Source organism: Symphalangus syndactylus, chromosome 13 (assembly GCF_028878055.3).
Source record: "Symphalangus syndactylus isolate Jambi chromosome 13, NHGRI_mSymSyn1-v2.1_pri, whole genome shotgun sequence".
NCBI lineage: Eukaryota > Metazoa > Chordata > Mammalia > Primates > Hylobatidae > Symphalangus > Symphalangus syndactylus.
In genome coordinates, this window is record NC_072435.2 from 71,725,181 (window position 1) to 71,751,064 (window position 25,884).

Sequence of the window (25,884 nt, forward strand, 5' to 3'; positions counted from 1 at the left end):
GCCATTGCTCTCACACACCACTATATCCTTTCCATGTTCCACTGAAAGGAATATAACTCTAATTGGAACTATGCCTCTTTCTTCTATGTGAGTAGAGTGCTGTGCAAAAAAGCACAGCCCTGGGGCCAGGGTTCCTGGGCTTTAATTCTTGTTCCACCACCTACTTTGAGCAAATTATGTGAACTCTCTGTGCCTCAGTGTCTTCTTCTGTAAAATGGGGACGATAATAAACAATAATAAAATGAGCATGGCACCTATATACTCACCTCATAGGGTTATATGTTATAAATATTAAATCAGTTAATATGAGTAACATTCTTAAATAATGCAGTAAGTCATATATAAGTGTTAGCTATTTCTACTGATTTTAAAGTCTTGGAAATAAAATATTACAAAAAATTAATTATTGTTGATAACAGATCAACACCAAAATATCTGCTATTAAGATGAAGCTTATGTTAAATAGTGATGTTTTCAGCAACGGAATAAGTTTTAAATTTTAATGTGATTATTTTTTTTTCCCACAGAATACAATTCTTTTTGTAAAGCTCATATACACAATACTTACCCAATGACCTTCCAAAGTAGCTAGGACTTCTTTTCCCAGTTTAAGTTTCCCTGATATTTGATTAACACAGTCACTACTCCCTAGGAATGGCTTTTAAACGAGAAAATGTTAAACATTTTACTTTTCACTTATATTTACATATAATGTAAAACCAGAACAAAAAAAAACCAACAAAAATTACTTGTATAGTTACAGTACTCTTGAATGCACAAGCAGTAAAAAATACCGACTCAAATTTTAGTTAGAAATGTTTAATAAGAAATCTGAATTGCTGCTATGAAAAAATAGGATAAAACAAGCAGACTATATTAAATCAAAATAAACATATTAAGAAAGATCACACTGATATAACTGACTCATGTTCCATGTATGCTCAAATCCTGTGTCCTCCCCTAACTGTCAAGACTGTGCCGTATCAATGTGATGTTATCTTAAGCAATAACAACTCAGTCAACCTAAGGGAATTAATGATCCATTGAAATAAATAACACCCCTTCCTTAAAAAACAAACAAACAAAAGTAAAATACATAGCTAAAAAAAAGCCTCCAAAAATAAAATTAGAAGGAATATATTTTGAGTTACTATAATGCCTTACTAACATCTCTCCTTAGACAAAATTTTGATGCTCCAATGTAATACTTAAAGGCGTCATATATACTTAAGAACTCATTCATCATGATCTTCAAACATTATCATCACCATACAAGCAAAATTTTGCCAAGGTGAAAGAAAAATAAAACAAAAGACATTGCATCAAATAATACTTAAGAGGTCTTTTTTATCAGAGCAAAATTGCTTGTCAGCTGGATATCAACATAGCAGCAATTTAGTAATAAATATTACATAGTTCACAGAAATATTTTTATCTGAATATACTATTGTTCAAGAACAATTAATTCACATTAAGTTCTCAAATTTCCCTTTCATTTTGAGGCAGACAAAAATTTCCAAAGATGGCCTTGACAATACGTACCCTCTCCCCTTCAGCCCACATACTCTTCCTCAAGGAGACCTTGCCACTCTCCCAATGAGAAGTGGGGTCTATATTTCTTCTCCTTGAATTTGGATGCTCTTACAATTCTCCAAATAATAGAAGATAGTCGAAGTGATATAATTTGGCTTCTCAGGCTAGGTCATGGAAAGCAAATGCAGCTTCTGCCTTGCTCACTGGGGCACTTACACTTTGAAACCCTCAACTGCCAAGTAAGATGTCTACTTTGAGGCTGTCACGATGTCAGGAAACCAAGTCACATGGAAAGGCCATGTATACAGGTGCTCAGATTAGCAGTCCTAGTCCTTCAGTCACCCTAGACCAGGTATCAAATATGTAAGTGATAAGCCTTCGGGTGATTACAGTCCCTAACTACTGAGTCACCCATGGCCATGACGCAGAGATAAGCTATCCCCACTATACCCTGTCCAAATTTTTGACCCACAGAACTCATGAGGAACAGCACATAGTTATTAAGTCTGTGAGTTTTAGAGTAATTTATTACACAGAAACAGTGACTAATTCAACTGTGCCTTGGTTTACACACAGCTAGACTGCAAGATGACACATATCTTCTGGTATTTGGTAAAAACAATCCTTTAATTTACTAAGAAATTTCTATCCAATCACTTCTTAAATCTCATCTTCTATATAATAACCACAGTTTTATTAATTAAGATGAAAAACAAAAAATGTCTTTGTGTTAATTTGAATTTTCCAAGGTTGCTATCTTAGGCTATCCGAAGATATTCACCCAGCCTTGCCCTTATTCCTTAGATGCACTTATCCTTGACATGACATAAATTGTGTTTTTACATTTAGTCCTTAATTAGGAAATACATGGTGCCCTTTATTCAATATTTATTGTATGGCTCTCCTTTAGCTAGGTGATACCTACTATATTGTCTACTAACCTTTAATTTAAATTCAAGTATTGCACTGTATCCAGTTTTTTGACATGTAATATTGACTGTTCCACCAAGCTCCAGTGTCATTGTACCATAAAGAATTCCTAAAGGAAAAAGATTTGACAAAAAATTGGAGAGAGAGTATAGTATATGGCTCACAATAAACAGTTTAGTAATCTAATCTCCTTTTAGGAGAAACATAATTCAAAATCACTCTGTTCCACTCAAATGAAAATCTATAATATGGACATAAAGTTGGTTCTGTAGGATATAAATAGATAACAGCTGATTCACATTATGTGCAGATTTCATATCTGTAAATTCACCTACTCAGTAAAATATCAATACCCACAGTGCTTCTGTAGTCATTTGGAGACATGTGCAGAGTAGCAAAAAATTTGAGTCACCCAATGCACACATTCTGAGCTGAGGCTGAGCAAGGCAAACACTCTTGTTTCAGCTCCCACATTGTCAAAAAAAAAGTGTCCTCTTTGCAGTGTATTTAGTATCATGTTTTCACATTTTGTGCTTTTCATTGGTGGTTTTGCTGTTTAAAATAGACCCACAGGTAGTGTTGCAGTGCTGTCTAGTGTTCCTAAGTGCAAGAAAGCTATACTGTATCTTATGGGGAAAATGTGTGTTAAAAGCTACGTTTAGGCTTTAGTTCTGTTGGCTGTTAGTTCAATGTTAATGAATCAGTAATATGTAATTAATGTTATAATTACATCAGGTTTCTTTAAATAGAAGCATACATAAAACAAGGTTATGTACTGATTAATTGGCTGATGAAAATGTTAGGACAAGAGGCTCACAGGAATCCAATCTCATACTCCCCCAGGAGCAATGGCTCAGTCTTTGCTAACTCCGTGGTGACTTTATGTAACATAACTACTACAAATAACAAGAATCAAATGCATAAGCAAAGCGAACAAAAAACTACAAAATCAGTTCTGTGGTTAAAAGCTGGGGAAACTCTGGGTTTAACAAAGCTAAACAGGTTGTGCGTGTATCTGCTGTTGGTCTAAGATGTTAAGGCAGCCTTTAACATGCAATGTACAATATTATCTTTTGAGAGGGGAACAGACTATGCAATATTTCTCATACTTATTTGGCTATGCAACTCCTATTTTACAAAACAATTTGTGAGACTAGTGACTTGGGGGAACACACCTTAGAAAACATACACGGTGAAACACTGTCTCTACTAAAAATACAAAAAAAAAAAATTAGCCGGGCGTGGTGGTGGGCGCCTGTAGTCCCAGCTACTAGGAGAGGCTGAGGCAGGAGAATGGCGTGAACCCGGGAGGCGGAGCTTGCAGTGAGCCGAGATTGCGCCACTGCACTCCAGCCTGGGCGACAGAGCGAGACTCCGTCTCAAAAAAAAAAAGAAAACATACAGGGTGAAACCATCTTATAAAAATCATTTCATATGCTCATTCACAAGCGGTTATAACTTCTTTTCTTTTTCCATGCATTGCTATAGAAAATTTTCCCTATTGTTAGCTAAGTAGGGCATGGATATCTACATGGAATATAATTTTATTTTTTCTAAATGATAGAAAATTTAAAAATATGTGTTCTTATCAATTCATAATTAAAGATATTTCACTCCATGCTTACTTCAAGAACTATACTTGAAGCTCTAAGAATAATCTAGACTGAGGCCATAAGTTAGCCTCTTTTGTACATGCTGGGTTGGCCTTCAGTAAGATTCAACCCTCCGAGGTTTCTCAACTGTCAAATAAGGCCATATCAAATAATTCCTTTTTTTAAAAATTATACTTTAAGTTCTGGGATACATGTGCAGAACGTGCAGCTTTGTTATATAGGTATACACGTGCCATGGTGGTTTGCTGCACTTATCAATCCATCATCTACATTAGGTATTTCTCCTAATGCTATCCCTTCCCTTGCCCCCCACCTCCCAATAGGTCCCAGTGTATGATGTTCCCCTCCCTGTGCCCATGTGTTCTCATTGTTCAACTCCCACTTATGAGTGAGATCATGTGGTGTTTGGTTTTCTGTTTCTGTGTTAGTTTGCTGAGAATGGTTTCCAGCTTCATCCATGTCCCTGCAAAGGACATAAACTCATCCTTTTTTATGGCTGCATAGTATTCCATGGTGTGTATGTGCCACATTTTCTTTATCCAGTTTATCACTGATGGGCATTTGGGGTGGTTCCAAGTCTTTGCTATTGTGAATAGTGCTGCAATAAACATACATGTGCATGTGTCTTTATAGCAGAATAATTTATAACCCTTTGGGTATATACCCAGTAATGTGATTGCTGGGTCAAATGGTATTTCTAGCTCTAGATCCTTGAGGGATTGCCACACTGTCTTCCACAATAGTTGAACTAATTTACACTCCCACCAACAATGTAAAAGCGTTCCTATTTCTGCTTTTTTTATGTTACTTCCTGACTTTTTAATGATCACCATTCTAACTGGCATGAGATGCTATCTCATTGTGGTTTGATTTGCATTTCTCTAATGACCAGTGATAATGAGCTTTTTTTCATGTTGGTCACATAAATGTCTTCTTTTGAAAAGTGTCTGTTCGTATCCTTTGCCCACTTTTCATATTGAATAATTTCTATGTTTTCATGAATCAGTTCCCAAAATAAAGGATAATTACCAAAAAAGTTATTTTTAAGATTTTAAGAAACCGGTTGGAAGGGAGGATACACATCATGACCACACTAAACTGATGCAAAATAGCTGAAAGTTCAGAGTGCAGAGGTAAACCACCTGGGTTCAGATCCTGACTTGCCACATTTTAGCTGTGTGATCTCAGGCACATTAACCTCTCTGTGCTTCATTTTTCCTCTTCTAAAAAAAGGGAAATAATAATATTTCTATTTTATAGGAGCTGCTGAAATGATTAAATAAATGCATTGAACAGTTGGGTGCCTAGCATGTTGTAATGTTGTAGACGACAATTATGTAATACCCTTATCTGTATTTTAAATAATGGGGCAAAAAGCATAATACATTAATAAATTGCCAAATAAGGGTGAGAAAAATCTTTTAAAAACTTGGTACATTAAAAAATAGTAAATTAAAATTGTAAAAAAGCATGGTGGTTCAAAAAGATGAAAATCATCTTTACAGATTCTGAAATAATAGACAGTTTTGTCAAATTTGAAAATTTGCACATCAGGCAAGTGCAAAGAAATTCCATTATGATAAATCAGTCTCTTCTGACTAAAGTACATATCACAAAAAGTCCATTACAGGTGAATTAATTCACCACAGAAATAGTCAGCAAATGATAGCAATAATCTTAAATATCTGTAAACCAAGGATGCTTTCAAACAAAATTTAAGTCTGACTCCATCAATCACAAAGTGTAACAAATCACAGCTACATACATTTACTTAAAAGGAAAGCTTAATATCTTTTTCAAGTATAGAAAATATTTACCTTTACAATGAGCGTATGGCATTGTCATTACATAATCTTCACCTCTATTCAAGAAAGTTAACCGTGCTTCTCCCTCTAATATTGCAGATAATGAGTTTCCTGAAATAAATTGTTGTTTATTAAATTTCACAAAACTTATTCAACCAATTCAAAACAAAATATATTTAGAACACCTACCAGACATCTGCAGTGGAAATTCTTAAAAATGTCTCAATCTCAATGTGCCCAAACATGTATTCATTACCTTATATCCAAAACATATTTCATCCATATTCTCATTTTTACATAATGACTACTTTTAAAAGATACAGTTATGTGCTTTTTTTTTTTTTTTTTTTTTTGAGATGGAGTCTCTGTCACTCTGTTGCCTAGGCTGGAGTGCAGTGGAGTGATCTCGACTCACTGCAATCTCCACCTCCAGGGTTCAGCAATTCTCCTGTCTCAGCCTCCCGAGTGGCTGGGATTATAGGCGTGCACCACCATACCCAGCTAATTTTTATATCTGCAGTAGAGACAGGGTTTCCCCATGTTGGCCAAGCTGGTTTTAACTCCTGACCTTGGGTGATCTGCCCACCTCGGCCTCCCAAAGTGCTGGGATTACAGGCATGAGCCACTGCACCCGGCCTGTTTTATGAGAGTTATAAGAAAATGAGAAAACATGTAGAATAGTTAATATTAATAAAACACTGTTTCACTGTATAGCCTAATTTTCTTTTTTGAATAAAACCATTATTTTTTAGCTGTAAGTCACATTATTTACAAATCTCAAGCTTTAAATGCTTATAATTAATCCTATAGACAACTTGGAAAAATAAAAAATATGTATAAAGCACCAAAATGCAGTCAACGATAAAATACTATGGTAATTTCTTCTAAGTTTTCTCCTGTATGCATTTTCTCTCCTTCTATTCTCAGCTTTACTGAAGTATAAATTTACATACAGTAACCAACCCATTTTAAGTGTGAAATTTGAGTTTTGGAAATTGCAGAGTCATATAACCACCACCACAATCAAGATACAGAATTTCCCATTATCCCCCAAAAAGTTCCTCCTTGCCCCTGAGCAGTCAATCCTTTCCCTTAGCCCCAGGACACCAATGGTCCATTTTAAATCACTGGCTTTACCTATTCTAGAATTCTGTACAGATGGCATTATAGAATATGTAGCTTGCTGTGTTTTACTTCCTTCAATTAGCACAATGTCTTTCAGGTTCATCCACATTGTTGTATAAGAATTCTATTCCTTTTTATTGCTAGTTAGCATTCTGTAGTTGTGATTATTTCCTTACTAGTTGATGGTCCTTAGGTTTTGTTTAGTCCTGAATTGTTATGAATAATGTTGTGTATACTTAAGAACATTTATGTACAAGACTTTATGTAGACATCTATTTTCATTTTTCAAGGGTAAATACCTAGGAGTGGAATTTCTGAGTTTATGGTAAATGTATGTTTAACTATGGACAATCATTTCTCCCATGTCAAAAAACATTTGACCATGTGTACAGGTCTACATCTGAACTCTATTCCATCCCATTAATTTATATATCTACCATTACGTCAATTCCACACTGTAATGATTACCTTAGCTTTATACTAAAATCAGGCAATGAAAGACCTATCTTGTTCTTTTTCAAAATTGTTTGGCTGTTTTGGGTCCTTGACTTTTCAACGTAATTTTAGAGCCAACTTGCCAATATCTTCAAAAAAGCCTGCTAAGATTATGATTAGGATTGCACTGAGTCTATGGCTCAATTAAGGGAGCTCCATTATCTTAGCACTATTAAATATCTCAATATATAAACATAGCCTATCTGTCCATTTATTTGGATCTTCTTTAATTCTCCTCAGCAATGTTTTAGTCTTCAGTATACAGGACTTACATATCTTTTATTAAATTTATTTTTAAATATATTATTTGGATGCTATTATAATTGGAGTTGTTTTTAAATTTCATTCTGAGCCAGGTATGGTGATGGGTGCCTGTAATCCCAGCTACTCAGGAGGCTGAGTTGAGAGGATTCCTTGAGCTCAGGAGTTTGAGACCAGCGACATAGTGAGACACTGTCTCAAAAAAAAAAAAAAAAATCTCTCTGCAAGTATTCATTTCTAGTATATAGAAACACAACTGATTTTTCTTTTTTGACCATGCATCTTGAGACCTTACTAAATTCACTTATTAGTTATATGAGCTTTTTCTGTAGATTCTTGAAGATTTTCTGTGTAATCTGGTATATAAATAGCTTATCTTCTTCCTTTCAATCTGTATGCTATTTTTCCCTTTAATTTGCCTACTGCATTGGCTAGGACCTCTAATACAATTTTGTACAGAAGCAATGAGAGTAAACATCCTTGCCTTGTTCTTGATCTTAGGTAGAAATTATTCAATTTTCACCTTAAAAGTATGAAGTTGGCTATATATTTTTCATAGATGCCTTTAATCTAGTCCTAGTTCCTTGAGGACTAAGAAATAAATAGGTGTTGAATTCTGTCAAATCATTTTTCCATACTTATAGAAATCACACTTTTCTTCTCTCTTATTCTATTAATATGGTAAATTACATTGTTTATCAGATGATAAACCAACCTTGTATTCCTGAGATAAAATCCATTTCATCATATTATTCTTTTAATATACTGATCATGACACCTTTATTTATATGTATATGTCCATATATTATCTTCCCATATGTTGATTTGTTACTACTTAAGAATTTTTACATGTATATTCATAAAGGATATTAGATCTGTAGTTTATTTTCTTGTAATCTCTGGTTTGGGGATCAGGATAATCCTGGCCTCATAAAGTGATCTGAGGAGTGTTTTTTCTTCTTCTATTTTCTGCCAAAAATTGTGTAGAACTGTTATTTCTGCCTTAAATCTTTAGAAGAACTCAAGACATCTGGGCCTGGAGTATATCCTTGAAGAAAGATTTTAAATTACTAAATCAATTTATCTGATATAAGGCTATTACAATTTTACACCACTTCTTGGGTCAGCTGTGGTAATTTGTGTCTCTTAAGAAATTTGCCCATTTCAAATTTCTGTCTCTTTTAATTCTATTTTTGCTTCACTGAAGTTCTGTGATTAGGTACACAGGCATTTACGATTATTATGTTATCCTGATGTACTGAACCTTTTTATTTCATTATGAAATGTCCTTTATCTCTATTAACACTTTTTGTTTTGAAATCTATTTTATTAAAATACTCACTCAACCCTACTTGTACTTAATACTTGCATAGTTTAGCTTTTAGCTTTTACTTTCCATTTACTTTCTCTTTTTTTTCCTTTCTTGAGACAGAGTCTTGCTCTTGTTGCCCAGGCTGGAGTGCAGTGGCATGATCTCAGCTCATTGCAACCTCTGCCTCCCAGGTTCAAGTGATTCTCCTGCCTTAGCACTCCAAGTAGCTGGGATTACAGGTGTACACCACCATGCCCAGCTAATTTTTGTATTTTTAGTAGAGACAGGGTTTCACCATTTTGGCCCGGCTAGTATCGAACTCCTGACCTCAGGTGATCTACCCACCTTGGTCTCCCAAAGTGCTGGGATTACAGGCCTGAGCCACCATGCGCGGCCTACTTTCCATTTACTTTCAACTTATTTGTGTGTCTACATTTAAGGTATGTTGGTCCTTGCTGTTTTAGCTAATCTGATAATCACTGTCTTTAAATGAGATTATTTGGGCCATTAAGACTGATACAATCATATTATTGGGTTTTGGTCTATCATTTTGCTATGTGTTTTCTATCTGTCCCCTCTGATTTTTGTTCCTTGATTGGGCTTTCCTGTTTCTTTTATACATTATTTAAATTATTATTTAAATTTTTTAAAGAATTTCATTTTAATTTTCTTACTGACTTTTTACCTATACTTTTTGGTGGCAATTTTTCTTTGTGTGTGTGTGTGTTTGCCTTAGTGTAGGGCTTCTCAATGGTAGCACTACTGACATTTAGGGGACTGGATAATTATTTGTTGTAGGGGGTTGTCCTGTGCATTGCAGGATGTTTAAGCAGCATTCCTGGCATCTACCTACTGGATCTCGCAACTGTGAGAACCCAAAAGGTTTCAGACATTGTCAAATGTCTCCTGAGGAGAACCACTGCTTTAGGGATTACAATATTTATCTTTAAAATGTCACAGTCGGCTGGGTGCAGAGGCTCACGCCTGTAATCCCAGCACTTTGGGAGGCTGAGGCGGGTGGATCACTTGAGGTCAGGAGTTCGAGACCAGCCTGACCAACATGGTGAAACCCCATCTCTACTAAAAATACAAAAATTAGCTGGGTGTGGTGGTGGGCACCTGTAATCCCAAGTACTTGGGAGGCTGAGGCAGGAGAATCGCTTGAACCCAAGAGGCAGAGGTTGCAGTGAGCCAAGATTGTGCCATTGCACTCACTTACAGTTAATCTTTTACCACTTTATATAGAATAGAAAATTTTGCTATCTCTGGGTCCATTCTCTTCCAGGGTTGTGTACTCTAGTTACATGTGTTAAATCTACATATGTTATAAAACTCACAAGATAATGCTGACATTTCTGTTTTGAACGGTTACATGTATTAAAAGGAAAAAATAAGAAAAAACGTCTTTTGAATTTACCCATATGTTTACCAATTCTGACGATCTTAAATTCATTCTGGATTTAATAGATTTTTTTCATATTATAAAGGAACAGATAGCTCTGATGTATATAAATTGTACTATAACACAGAAAAAAGGCCCACTGAGGAAGTAACCCCAGAAAGTGAGCTATGCACCTCGTACTCAACAAAAATTTCTATAAGGGTAGAACACACACTCAAAAAAGCCATTTATACTATAGTCAGGGTAGAAGAATGGAGGGATGAAAGGTGAAGTAGGTAAGAAATATATCAAATATGAAATATATATAAACTTAAGGGGAAAAAAACAAGCAATCACCATCTTAAACGAAACAAGGTAAAAAAAAAAAAAAAAAACCCAAAACCAAGCCAAAACGATCAAGGGAAATAAAAGACACCTTGAAGAAATATAACAATACACACCAGGTTCCTGATCAAAAACTACTCTTAGATATCCCTGTCGCAGACTTAACTATGACTCACCACACGCTCAGGTAACCAGACCTTGGATTTCTGTTTACATACTTTATTTTTCCTTTTTTATCATAATGACTTTTTTCACTCAGGTTTAAAATTCTTTGGTTGAAATTTAATTGTTCTTCTTCATTTAAATATATATTTTTTTTATTATACTTTAGGGTTTTAGGGTACATGTGCACAATGTGCAGGTTTGTTACATATGTATCCATGTGCCATGTTGATTTCCTGCACCCATTAACTCGTCATTTAGCATTAGGTGTATCTCCTAATGCTGTCCCTCCCCCCTCCCCCCACCCCACAACAGTCCCCGGAGCGTGATGTTCCCCTTCCTGTGTCCATGAGTTCTCATTGTTCAATTCCCACCTATCAGTGAGAACATGCGGTGTTTGGTTTTTTGTCCTTGCGATAGTTTACTGAGAATGATGTTTTCCAGTTTCATCCATGTCCCTACAAAGGACACGAACTCATCATTTTTTATGGCTGCATAGTATTCCATGGTGTATATGTGCCACATTTTCTTAATCCAGTCTATCGTTGTTGGACATTTGGGTTGGTTCCAACTCTTTGCTATTGTGAATAGTGCCGCAATAAACATACGTGTGCATGTGTCTTTATAGCAGCATGATTTATAGTCCTTTGGGTATATACCCAGTAATGGGATGGCTGGGTCAAATGGTATTTCTAGTTCTAGATCCCTGAGGAATCGCCACACTGACTTCCACAATGGTTGAACTAGTTTACAGTCCCACCAACAGTGTAAAAGTGTTCCTATTTCTCCACATCCTCTCCAGCACCTGTTGTTTCCTGATTTTTTAATGATGGCCATTCTAACTGGTGTGAGATGGTATCTCACTGTGGTTTTGATTTACATTTCTCTGATGGCCAGTGATGAGGAGCATTTCTTCATGTGTTTTTTGGCTGCATAAATGTCTTCTTTTGAGAAGTGTCTGTTCATGTCCTCTGCCCACTTTTTGATGGGGTTGTTTGTTTTTTTCTTGTAAATTTGTTTGAGTTCATTGTAGATTCTGGATATTAGCCCTTTGTCAGATGAGTAGGTTGCAAAAATTTTCTCCCATTGTGTAGGTTGCCTGTTCACTCTGATGATAGTTTCTTTTGCTGTGCAGAAGCTCTTTAGTTTAATGAGATCCCATTTGTCGATTTTGGCTTTTGTTGCCATTGCTTTTGGTGTTTTAGACATGAAGTCCTTGCCCACGCCTATGTCCTGAATGGTATTGCCTAGGTTTTCTTGTAGGATTTTAATGGTTTTAGGTCTAACATATAAGTCTTTAATCCATCTTGAATTAATTTTTGTATAAGGTGTAAGGAAGGGATCCAGTTGCAGCTTTCTACATATGGCTAGCCAGTTTTCCCAGCACCATTTATTAAATAGGGAATCCTTTCCCCATTTCTTGTTTTTGTCAGGTTTGTCAAAGATCAGATAGTTGTAGCTATGCGGCATCATTTCTGAGGGCTCTGTTCTGTTCCATTGATCTATGTCTCTGTTGTGGTACCAGTACCATGCTGTTTTGGTTACTGTAGCCTTGTAGTATAGTTTAAAGTCAGGTAGCGTGATGCCTCCAGCTTTGTTCTTTTGGCTTAGGATTGACTTGGCGATGCGGGCTCTTTTTTGGTTCCATATGAACTTTAAAGTAGTTTTTTCCAATTCTGTGAAGAAAGTCATTGGTAGCTTGATGGGGATGGCATTGAATCTATAAATTACCTTGGGCAGTATGGCCATTTTCACGATATTGATTCTTCCAACCCATGAGCATGGAATGTTCTTCCATTTGTTTGTATCCTCTTTTATTTCATTGAGCAGTGGTTTGTAGTTCTCCTTGAAGAGGTCCTTCACATCCCTTGTAAGTTGGATTCCTAGGTATTTTATTCTCTTTGAAGCAATTGTGAATGGGAGTTCACTCATGATTTGGCTCTCTGTCTGTTATTGGTGTACAAGAATGCTTGTGATTTTTGTACATTAATTTTGTATCCTCAGACTTTGCTGAAGTTGCTAATCAGCTTAAGGAGATTTTGGGCTGAGACAATGGGGTTTTCTAGATATACAATCATGTTATCTGCAAACAGGGACAATTTGACTTCCTCTTTTCCTAATTGAATACCCTTTATTTCCTTCTCCTGCCTGATTGCTCTGGCCAGAACTTCCAGCACTATGTTGAATAGGAGCGGTGAGAGAGGGCATCCCTGTCTTGTGCCAGTTTTCAGAGGGAATGCTTCCAGTTTTTGCCCATTCAGTATGATATTGGCTGTGGGTTTGTTGTAGATAGCTCTTATTATTTTGAGATACGTCCCATCAATACCTAATTTATTGAGAGTTTTTAGCACGAAGGGTTGTTGAATTTTGTCAAAGGCCTTTTCTGCATCTATTGAGATAATCATGTGGTTTTTGTCTTTGGTTCTGTTTATATGCTGGATTACATTTATTGATTTGCGTATGTTGAACCAGCCTTGCATCCCAGGGATGAAGCCCACTTGATCATAGTGGATAAGCTTTTTGATGTGCTGCTGGATTCGGTTTGCCAGTATTTTATTGAGGATTTTTGCATCAATGTTCATCAAGGATATTGGTCTGAAATTCTCTTTTTTGGTTATGTCTCTGCCAGGTTTTGGTATCAGGACGATGCTGGCTTCGTAAAATGTGTTAGGGAGGATTCCCTCTTTTTCTATCGATTGGAATAGTTTCAGAAGGAATGGTACCAGTTCCTCCTTGTACCTCTGGTAGAATTCAGCTGTGAATCCATCAGGTCCTGGACTCTTTTTGGTTGGTAAGCTATTGATTATTGCCACAATTTCAGAACCTGTTATTGGTCTATTCAGAGATTCAACTTCTTCCTGGTTTAGTCTTGGGAGGGTGTATTTGTCGAGGAATTTATCCATTTCTTCTAGATTTTCTAGTTTATTTGCATAGAGGTGTTTGTAGTATTCTCTGATGGTAGATTGTATTTCTGTGGGATCGGTGGTGATATCCCCTTTTTCGTTTTTTATTGCATCTATTTGATTCTTCTCTCTTTTCTTATTAGTCTTGCTAGCGGTCCATCAATTTTGTTGATCTTTTCAAAAAACCAGCTCCTGGATTCATTAATTTTTTGAAGGGTTTTTTGTGTCTCTATTTCCTTCAGTTCTGCTCTGATTTTAGTTATTTCTAGCCTTCTGCTAGCTTTTGAATGTGTTTGCTCTTGCTTTTCTAGTTCTTTTAATTGTGATGTTAGGGTGTCAATTTTGGATCTTTCCTGCTTTCTCTTGTGGGCATTTAGGGCTATAAATTTCCCTCTACACACTGCTTTGAACGTGTCCCAGAGATTCTGGTATGTTGTGTCTTTGTTCTCGTTGGTTTCAAAGAACATCTTTATTTCTGCCTTCATTTCATTATGTACCCAATAGTCATTCAGGAGCAGGTTGTTCAGTTTCCATGTAGTTGAGTGGTTTTGACTGAGTTTCTTAATCCTGAGTTCTAGTTTGATTGCACTGTGGTCTGAGAGACAGTTTGTTATAATCTCTGTTCTTTTACATTTGCTGAGAAGAGCTTTACTTCCAACTATGTGGTCAATTTTGGAATAGGTGTGGTGTGGTGCTGAAAAAAATGTATATTCTGTTGATTTGGGGTGGAGAGTTCTGTAGATGTCTATTAGGTCCACTTTATGTAGAGCTGAGTTCAATTCCTGGATATCCTTGTTAACTTTCTGTCTCGTTGATCTGTCTAATGCTGACAGTGGGGTGTTAAAATCTCCCATTATTATTGTGTAGGAGTTTAAGTCCCTTTGTAGGTCACTGAGGACTTGCTTTATGAATCTGGGTGCTCCTGTGTTGGGTGCATATATATTTAGGATAGTTAGCTCTTCTTGTTGAATTGATCCCTTTACCATTATGTAATGGCCTTCTTTGTCTCTTTTGATCTTTGTTGGTTTAAAGTCTATTTTATCAGAGACTAGGATTGTAACCCCTGCCTTTTTTTGTTTTCCAATTGCTTGATAGATCTTCCTCCATCCCTTTATTTTGAGTCTATGTGTGTCTCTGCACGTGAGATGGGTTTCCTGAATACAGCACACTGATGGGTCCTGACTCCTTATCCAGTTTGCCAGTCTGTGTCTTTTGATTGGAGCATTTAGCCCATTTACATTTAACGTGAATATTGTTATGTGTGAATCTGATCCCGTCATTATGATGTTAGTTGGATATTTTGCTCGTTAGTTGCTATAGTTTCTTCCTAGCCTCGATGGTCTTTACAATTTGGCGTGTTTTTGCAGTGGCTGGTACCGGTTGTTCCTTTCCATGTTTAGTGCTTCCTTCAGGAGCTCTTTTAGGGCAGGCCTGGTGGTGACAAAATCACTCAGCGTTTGCTTGTCTGTAAAGTATTTTATTTCTCCTTCACTTATGAAGCTTAGTTTGGCGGGATAGGAAATTCTGGGCTGAAAATTCTTTTCTTTAAGAATGTTGAATATCGGCCCCCACTCTCTTCTGGCTTGTAGAGTTTCTGCTGAGAGATCAGCTGTTAGTCTGATGGGCTTCCCTTTGTGGGTAACCCGACCTTTCTCTCTGGCTGCCCTTAACATTTTTTCCTTCATTTCAACTTTGGTGAATCTGACAATTATGTGTCTTGGAGTTGCCCTTCTCGAGGAGTATCTTTGTGGCGTTCTCTGTATTTCCTGAATCTGAATGCTGGCCTGCCTTGCTAGATTGGGGAAGTTCTCCTGGATAATATCTTGCAGAGTGTTTTCCAACTTGGTTCCATTCTCCCCATCATTTTCAGGTACACCAATCAGACGTAGGTTTAGTCTTTTCACATAGTCCCAAATTTCTTGGAGGCTTTGTTCATTTCTTTTTATTCTTTTTTCTCTAAACTTCCCTTCTCTCTTCATTTCATTCATTTCATCTTCCATCAGCGATACCCTTTCTTCCAGTTGATCGCATCTGCTACTGAGGCTTCTGCATTCTTCGCGTAGTTCTCGAAACTTGGCTTTCAGCTCCATCAGCTCCTTTAAGCCCTTCTCTCCATTGGTTATTCTAGTTATCCATTCTTCTAATTTTTTTTCAAAGTTTTTAACTTCTTTGCTATTGTTTTGAATTTCCTCTCGTAGCTCAGAGTAGTTTGATCGTCTGAAGGCTTCTTCTCTCAACTCATCAAAGTCATCCTCCATCCAGCTTTGTTCCGTTGCTGGTGAGGAACTGCGTTCCTTTGGAGGAGGAGAGGTGCTCTGTTTTTTAGAGTTTCCAGTTTTTTTGGTCTGTTTTTTCCCCATCTTTGTGGTTTTGTCTACTTTTTGTCTTCGAGGATGGTGATGTACAGATGGGTTTTTGGTGTGGATGTCCTTTCTGTTTGTTAATTTTCCTTCTACCAGACAAGACCCTCAGCTGCAGGTCTATTGGAGTTTACTAGAGGTCCACTCCAGACCCTGTTTGGCTGGGTGTCAGCACCGGTGGCTGCAGAACAGCGGATTTTCGTGAGACCACAAATTCAGCTGTCTGATAGTTCCTCTGAAAGTTTTGTCTCAGAGGAGTACCCGGTTGAATGAGGTGTCAGTCTGTCCCTACTGGGGGGGTGCCTCCCAGTTAGGCTGCTCAGGGGTGAGGGACCCACTTTAGGAGGCAGTCTGTCCGTTCTCAGATCTCCAGCTGCGTGCTGGGAGAACCACTACTCTCTTCAAAGCTGTCAGTCAGACAGGGACATTTAAGGCTGTGGAGGTTCTCGCTGAGTTTTTGGTTTTCTGTGCCCTGCCCCCAGAGGTGGAGCCTACAGAGGCAGGCAGGCCTCCTTGAGCTGTGGTGGGCTCCACCCAGTTCGAGCTTCCTGGCTGCTTTGTTTACCTAAGCAAGCCTGGGCAATGGCGGGCGCCCCTCCCCCAGCCTCGTTGCCGCCTTGCAGCGTGATCTCAGACTGCTGTGCTAGCAATCAGCAAGACTCTGTGGGCATAGGACCCTCCGAGCCAGGTGCGGGACACAATCTCCTAGTGTGCCGTTTTCCAGGCCCGTTGGAAAAGCGCAGTATTAGGACGGGACTGACCCGATATTCCAGGTGCCGTCTGTTTCCCCTTTCTTTGACTAGGAAAGGGAACTCCCTGACCCCTTGCGCTTCCCGAGTGAGGCAATGCCTCGCCCTGCTTCGGCTCGTGCACAGTGCGCTTCACCGACTGTCCTGAACCCACTGTTAGGCACTCCCTAGTGAGATGAAACCGGTACCTCAAGCAGAAATGCAGAAATCACCAGTCTTCTGTGTCGCTGGGGCTGGGAGCTGGAGACCGGAGCTGTTCCTATTCGGCCATCTTGGCTCCACCCCCCTCATTTAAATATTTTTAAAAACTATATAAAAGCATTTTAAGGTTATATATGTTTTACTGGTATATAGCTTTGGCAATGATTTGTTTGAACTGTCAAAGTTTTTATATTAATGTTTCCTACTATAACCATTTCTCTATTTTCTCTTGTACTTGCAAACAGCTTTTTTGGTATGTTATTTAGTCCAAAGTTAAATATATTTACTGATTGACCCTGGGCCAGGTATCATAACCATACTTGGATTCTTCCTCTCTGTTCAAAGACTAAAACAGAAAGACTAATCCCTTAGATACATTGAGATGAAACACAAAAACTGGCCAGACTAAAGGCAAAAGAAACATTTTATGCACTAAAGGGGATAATGGGCAATCACTCTGTCTTTTCATAAGTAATGTTTGTGATATATTTACATATATGTGATGAATACATAAGCCATGACTTTATTTATGAGTGGGCAGAAAAAAGCCATTATTCAAGGAAAGATGATACTTAAAATGACAAACTCCTTGTTGAAAATAGCCCATGACACTGCCTAAATAAAAGCTCACCAGAAAATAATACCTCCCAGGAGAGGGTGCAAGTTGGGACGGGAAAACTCACCATAAAACTTGGACTTAGCCAGGATACTACCGCTAAGGCAAAATCCATCTTTTCGATTACTAACATAAAAGGCAGATATTGGTGGATGATGGGACACCTATTAAACATAAGAAAAAACATGCATATATAAAATATAAAAACATGTTTACATAAAATATAAAAAGACAGGCATATTATTGTGCCATTATCAAAAGTTCAAGTCTTATAATGAGTAAGAAAAAACATTTAAATAAGTAATAAAATTAAATACTGATGGTTATAGTAACCAGCCTCCTGTCTGCTAATAAGACCCACCCTCCTGGTAGTCACATAGGCCCCTCTTATATTGTACTGAAGTTGGTTTGTGTGGAAGTGACACTATGTACTTTCTGAGATTAGGTTACAAAGCACCTTCCATGTTGGGGGCTGTCTCTCTGCCTATCTCTCAATCATTAGTTCTGAAAAGCCAGCTTTGAGAGTGTGAAAAACCCTACAGAGAGGCCTATGTGGTGAGGAATTGAGTTCTTTTGTCAACAGCCAGGTGATGAACCTAGACGTGAATCTTCCAGCCCAGTCAAGCCTGTAGATGACTGCAAAGCTGGCTGACAGTTTGACTGCAAGCTCATTAGAAATCCTGAGCCGGAACCACCCAGCTACGCAGCTCTCAGATTCCTGAACCTCATCATATGAGATAATAAATACTGCTTTAACCCATTCAGTTTTGGCACTAATTTTTTAGACAGCAATGGATAACTAATACAGTGATTAGTCTTCATATGGATTACTGAATGACTATAGGAAACAAAAACAAAAAACATGTTATTTAATAATCTAATGCCTTCAACAATATATTTACTTCTTATGTTCTCTTACATGAGACAAACTAAAATTAGCATTTCAAGCTTCTTAATTTCATGAAGAATTAAATCATTGAGTTTTAAAAAATTAATATAGATAAGTGGTTTTGACTTGAGGGGGTTATCAAAACCTCTAGGAAAGGGTTTTTCAAAGAACACACAATCTTCTCATTCTCCTTACACTCAAAGTGAGAATTACTATAATAAGGAGCCACTGTTATTGAAAGAGAATGTCATATTCCTCAGGTTTATGCAGACAGAAGACTGAAAATCATGATTATGGATGTATATGAGTTCAAATTAATGAAAGTTTAAAAACTAAAATATTTTCTGTCTGTATACAACAAAAAGAGAGGTATCATAGGGGAGAAGAGGGAATTAAGCTAACAATTCAATTAGAAAAACAAATATTCTGTAAAAAGGTAAACGATACAAATGTTAAAATAATAGCTTAATGGATAATCACAAAAAACAATACAGAAGTTTGAGAAGGGAAAAATCACTGGGAGCTGCAGTCATGTGCATCATGAAGGATAAGCGGGTCAGGCTTTGTTTAGATAAAGAACAGCTAAGAAGAAATACTGGAGTGCGAGAATAAAATTTAAAAATGAGGAAAGAAAGTGCTAGATCAGGTTACCTAGTCATGAACTGCACAGGTTTGACTACTGTGGAGAACTAGAAAGGTATTAATTTGAGATAAATTTGGAAAAGATATAGAGGACTTTGAATGCCAGACAAATGAATGCCACACCACTGAATAATTTTGAGCATGATCAAAAGTTGTTCAGGAAATACGAGCTCGGACAAAAAAAAAAAAAATTAAAGAAAGGGCAGGTGGTATAGCAAAGGAAAAATAAAGATTTATTTTTGGTCAAAGGATTCCAAGACTGTAATAATAATACCTATGAATATGATATTTAATAGTACTTTAGTAGTATTTAATACTAACAGGTTAAATGTTTACCAAATGTTCACAAATAAGAAAGGCTAAATAATATTGAGTTTACTGGGTAAATATTTTCTATAAAAATATTCCAATAACTTCCAGATCAGTTTTGTTTCCATACATGCATTTCTAATACCTGTTCAGCAATATAAAAAGTTTTGCTGTTTGTTCTGGGATGAATCCATAAACAACGGAAAGTCTCGCCAAGTATAGGATTATAAGGTTTCTTCAGTCCCTTGTAAAAAAAAAAAAAAAAAAAAAAAAAATGCAATTTCAAATTACAAATACAAAGGATTCAAAATAGTTTAAACTAGTCAAAATGGGTTTAACTGTACAATCTGGGAACCATCCTTATAAAATTTCAAAGTAAATAAAATTTACAATAAATAAAATTAAATGACTGCAATCATAATACAGGTCTAAATGATCAGGTATTTTGCAATTTTGCTAAGTCAAAGAAGCCCAGTAATGTAACTGTTAACAAACAATCTACACATTACATAAAATATAAAGAACTCATAAAACACTAAAAGACAATAAAATACAAACAAACATTACCTTTGGCTTTTTATAGAATCCTGACAAATACCATTTCACTACTTTCTTCAAACGGAAATAAGGATTTTCTTCAAGAGCTGCCCTAAAACACAAAATAGTAAACAAAAATTTTTAAAAATGTATCACAAATTATCTCTCACATTTATTAACGAATAACCCAGTATGAAACATGACTGGAAAACATAATTCTTATTTTAAATGGATGACAAAACAACCATGTAATCAATTTTCAACCATGTAAATCAACTTCTGTTTTTCTTAACCTGGTCACATTTTCCCCCATCTTCCTATTCTTTGATACACTGCCCAGGTCTTTGCTAAAGTAGTTTTTGGAAACTCTCCAAACCAAGGTTTCTGAATTGGGATTCTGCAGAACCTGAGATGTTGTTAGGGGCTCTGTGAAAATTGTGATTGAAAAAAATAAACATGGATTTTGGATTCATGCACTGTGTGATTTCTAGCATTTGCAATGTTAGGCAGTGGCCAAGCAGCCTCATTAACAATTCTGTTAGAAGTCTTCAGCCTCATATGTCACTGAAGGACCAATATTTACTTGGTTGAGTCCACTCTCAGTTGTTGATGTTAGAGGAGATCAATGGTAAACTGGTAGATGCTGTAGTACATGGAGGGGAGAACATAGGTTGACGACAGCCTCTTTTGTGCAAAGTACCTATCTAAATATAGGATTTTATGGGTATGCAGTCCTTAGTACAAAACACAGAAGTTTCAAATTACAAATATGATGCAGAGTCAAAATAATTAAATCAATACAGAAAGTTTTAACCTATTTTTATTCTTCAATCTGCTCTTGTGTGCTATCAACTGATTTTCCAGAATTAATAAAAACTCAACCAGAATAATGGATAATCAAAGAGTAATTTTCATTTTAAAGAAGAAATTTGTAGGAGCCATGACTCAGCTGCCCCCCATACAATTCTGCTGTTGTTGCAATCATTGCAAAAATCTGATTGTGTATGTCTGAAGTAAATTTTACTGAGAAGTTGTTTTTTGTTATTGTTGTTTTCTGTTTGTAATGTAGCTACTATGCCCTTTATTTACAAAAAGGCATTTACGTTTCACAAGCATGTCTGACAGTCCAATGTGGTGACTTTTTAAGATGAGATGTGAGACAGAAGAGCACAGACCTAGGCTTATTGACAGTTGTGCTAAGTTGAAACCTTGTGCTTTTCTGGAGTAACAACCCTCTGATTGCTCTCGTTCCATCTTGGTTTAAATTCCCTCACTATGCAATTTTATTTTAAAATTAAATATATATAGTTCAAAAGTCAAAGCAATATAAAGAGGTACACATGTCTTGTTACTGCCCCGTCTCTCCACACTGTTCCTACTTACCTTCTATAGGTAACTTTTTAAAAAAGCTTCCTTTTAAGTTTTCTTTAGGCATAAACAAGCATATATAAATAAACAGTCCTGTTTTTCTTAAAACAGGGTTGCAAACTATACATACTCTTCTGTATACCTTGCTTTTTTCACACACAATTCTGGAGGTCCCTCCAGATAAGTTTATGGAATTCTTCTTTATATGGGTGGATGTGTCACACATTGTTTAATCAGTACACTGTGCTGGACACTGGAGTTACATCTAATGTTTTATTATTACAAACCTTGCTGCAACAATCTTGTATATATGCCATTCTGTATATGTGGCATTATATCTGTAGGAGTTATTCCCAGAAGTGAGATTAGTGGATCAAATGATGAATGCATCTGTACTTTTGGTAAATACTGCCAGATTACCTTCAGGGTGCTGTGCTACTCTGCACTGCCCATGGCGGTGTATGATAGTCCCTGGTTGCCAACAGAATCTTGGCAACAGTGTGTAATGCCAGAAAAGTAAAATCTTTCTATTTGAGACGGGGGGCATCTCTCAAGAAAATCTTGTGATTCACAGGAATTTGCCTTACATTCTGAGAGAAATGAATTTCCAGACAGATAAAAGTGCAGAAGATATTAGAACTAGGATATAAAAGCTTTTTGACTTTTTGTCAAAGTGGTGGATAAACAACAATAACTTACTATAATTCAAATGTACATTTTCCTTATTTTGCATGAGGTTTTTACATGTCTAAGGACTGTTCCTATTTCTTCATTTTCCAACTGCCCAGTAATTTCTTCCACTCCTTTTTCTATAAGTTTCCTTTTCTATAGAATCATTTTCATTCAATTTTTAAGAGCTTTTTTTAGAGAGGTTAACATTTTGTCTATGATGAAATTTGCAAAAATTTCCCAGTTTACCAATTATCTTTTGACTCAGCTTATTATTTTTTTCAGTGTTCGCTCATGCCATTTATAGACAAAAACTGAAAATAAGTCTTGATAAAGATTCTAAAAATCAGGTCGCAGGGCCAGATATCAGTGGCACAGAAAGCACAGTGCCTTGAAACACCATTATTGCTGGAATAGGGGCAGCAGGTAAGAATTGGAAGCATGGACACAAAGTTGCTGCTCCTTGCAAAGTTTACTGGTTTTCCGAGAAATTGCTGGGACAGAGGTGGATAGCACCTCCTCTGCCTCCTTTAGGTGTGCCTTCTTCAAAATTACACCCAGGACCAGCTGGCAGCTTCAGAAGAAAAGCAAAGAAAATAAGGACTTGTTCCAAAAGCTAGCAACTGGCAGAGCATTCTAGTTCTGGTAAGCCGTACATACCTCTCAAGCATGCAGACAGATAAGTATGAGCAAAAACAGAGGCCCCAGGATGGGACTGAACAAGGGCTTTTGCAGAGGAGAACAAATGATGCTAATCACCTCTCTCTCTCTGTTAGGTTAGTGAACTGAGGTTAAGGAGCCTATAACAGCAGTGTTGTTGAGTAAAGGGTACAATTCTTGTTTTCCTCAGGCTTATGATATCTCAATTCAACTTCATAAACGGCAACATTATAGCAAAGTATTAAATATGCTTCTTACTAAGGGTCAACCACAGAAGTGGTAGAGAACAGAGAGGGATGTCTCATTAGAGCCTGATTTTGGAAAGGAACGATAATTGAGAATAGCATTCTTGAGAATTTCTAAAATCATGAAGTATTGTCTATTTTAAGAAATAAGAATCTACTTACTCAGATAGGAAATCTGCATGATAGTAGTAATCTGAAAGTTTATCCAGGAAAGAACGGGGTTCCAAAATAAATGTAGGCAGAACCACCTTGGATAGGTCCATGCCAGGACGGACTTGTTTCAATAGTGTCCAGATAAGGCTTTTGTTTTCTTCAGATACAGTTTCTGTTTGAGAAGCCTCACCTGCCTTTATCAATTAATGAAAATTACCAAAACGTTATATTTATTTCAGACAGATATGTAAATAAGCCAGCTAATGTTGAAAATATGAACTCTTTTCAGGACTACTCCAAGCATTTTTTAAATGTGGAAACAAAAAATAATAAATAAAATTTACAGCTATAAAACTCAGGTAAAAAAGGGTAGCTGAAAAAGACATCAAAGTGAACAACATATACAAGAGATCCACTACAAAAATATTATAGCCTATTACTTTACACTACATTTACTTCTATGATGCACTGGCAATAACAAAGTTATAAACTCATGTTTCCTTGCAACTTTGCACCTGGCAATGACATCAAGCAATATGTTACTTCAAAATCAAGCTTGAAGAAAATGTAAAGTTTAAATTTAATAGAATATATTGGTATTTATGTGAGTATATGTGTTTAGTTGTTTGTAAATCCTAATACATTTCACATGTATGCAACTTTTAAAATATCACATTCTATCAGAGAAAAATAGGCAATAGATCAAGCAAATAATATCTTCAATTTCATTTAAGAATTCCCAAGAAAATGAAAATCCAGAATCTCTAAAAATAGCAGACTTTTACCTCTCCAAGTTCTTCATGGCTCTGTTCAGTGTAGGTAGTCTCCTTTAAAGGCTCAACAGGCTCAGGTTCGATATATGAGTCATCTTGTCTTTCTGATGTATCTGTGTCACTTTCTTCACTTTTCCCCATCACCTCATTATCAGACTCATCATGTTCTTGATCATTTTCTTTATCAGATTTATCAGAATACATATCTTGGTCCTTAAAATGTTGTCGTTCGATTTCACTATCATTTAACCTTAAGGGAAAGAATTTTTAGGAGGAAGAATAAACAATGTTAAGAATGCTCAATTCATAAATAATAATTATATATAACATTTATTGAGAATTTACTATGTGCCAGACAGTGTTCTAAGTGTTTTACATAGTGTTAATTCACTTAATCTTCAAAATAACCCTATGAGATAGGTACTATTATTATTCTCATTTTACAGATTAGTAAACAGAGGCATAGAAAAATTAAAAACCTGGAGAAATGCGAAAAGATGACACTCTGGGCTCTTTGCCTCTCTACCACTTGGGGCTAAAATCCTCCAAAATCAAAATTTTAGACTTCTTGTTAGACATTTTTCTTAGTTTTTCTAACAGCATCATTTGCATCAATCTCACTGTCACTTATGGTATGAAGAAAAAATGCAGGTCCAGATAATCAGATTCTCAACTGAACTCAAATAAATTATGACTTTCCACCTGTATATGAAGGTTTCCAAAGTCACCTCACGTGAGTCCAAGAAAAATATATGAAAATGGTAAATGATAAACAATTATATTAAATTCTATTCGTCTGAAAGGTTTAATCCTGAGCCAAAATCCACAGAGAATTAAAAATGAAAATTTCAGCTGAAGGAAATTAACCTACGGACTAAAATCAAGTAAGTTTTGCTTAATCTACCCTATTCTCACTTAAAGTGATTAGGGTAAATAATCTGTACAAAAGGGGGAAAGTCTTGGAAAGAAGTTCCAACAAATACCCATTCCTCTATCAGTAGCCCACCCCATTCCGTCCTATCTCATTCAGGCACCAGGTACTTGGGATTAAGATAAAGCTCCAGATCGTGGGTCTACAAAGAAATAACATAAAAGGTCAGGTAATGGAGATTTTAAAGAGAGTGGGGAAAAAAAAAAACCTGGGCAACATAGTGAGACTATGTCTCAATAAATAAATAAATAGATAAGCCAGCCAGCCAGCCCAGTGTGGTAATACAGGCCTGTAGTTCTAGCTACTGGGCAGGGTGAGACTGCTTGAGCTCAGGAGAGATGCATTTGAGATGGCTTGAGCCCAGGAGTTACAGGTTACAGTGAGCTATGATTGTGCCACTGCACTGCAGACTGGGCAACAGAGTGAGACCCTGGCTCTAAAAAATTTTTTAAAGTAATACAGAGAGAAAAAAAGAGAAACAGGCAAAAGGATAGGAAAGAAATGTCTAAATCAGGCTATATGAAGAAGAGGAGAATAGCAGTCTAACTTTGAGAAGAGCAACTTCAATGCTGATGAAAGTGGCTACAGAGCAGAAGCCAAGGGGTGGGGAAAGGGAGAAAATAGAAAAGTCTAACGTTTTTCCTGCAAAGCAACAAAAAGACCTGAATCTCAAGAAAATCTTTGCACTACTGCCCAGTTTCCTTGGACAAATGCTTTTTTAGTGTTAACTACAATAAATGCTTCAGGGAATAAAACCACAAATAGGATACAGTTCCATTCCAAATAGGATATAAACGAATTTCACAAATACCAGGTAGAGTAAGTCCAGTGCCATTACTAAAAACATGTTAACTCTATAGAAAGACAGATTATGTCTCATAGTTGTAAGGTTTCACACTGATGTAATATTTGAGACT

The 25,884-nt window shown here is 36.6% G+C and overlaps 1 protein-coding gene across 10 annotated transcripts in view; it reads right to left on the reverse strand.

The window, feature by feature from the left end:
* Nucleotides 1-25,884, reverse strand: part of OSBPL8 (oxysterol binding protein like 8) — a 221,872-nt gene that overhangs the window by 26,413 nt on the left and 169,575 nt on the right. For all 10 annotated transcript variants that reach the window (XM_055239472.2, XM_055239475.2, XM_055239473.2 and 7 more), the window contains 8 exons: nucleotides 24,049-24,286; nucleotides 23,273-23,457; nucleotides 20,199-20,280; nucleotides 19,777-19,875; nucleotides 17,859-17,955; nucleotides 5,894-5,992; nucleotides 2,475-2,572; nucleotides 569-658 (listed from right to left, as the gene is read on the reverse strand). In XM_055239472.2, the coding sequence (XP_055095447.1) occupies nucleotides 569-658; nucleotides 2,475-2,572; nucleotides 5,894-5,992; nucleotides 17,859-17,955; nucleotides 19,777-19,875; nucleotides 20,199-20,280; nucleotides 23,273-23,457; nucleotides 24,049-24,286 (988 nt within the window). The remainder of the gene's footprint in view (nucleotides 1-568; nucleotides 659-2,474; nucleotides 2,573-5,893; nucleotides 5,993-17,858; nucleotides 17,956-19,776; nucleotides 19,876-20,198; nucleotides 20,281-23,272; nucleotides 23,458-24,048; nucleotides 24,287-25,884) is intronic.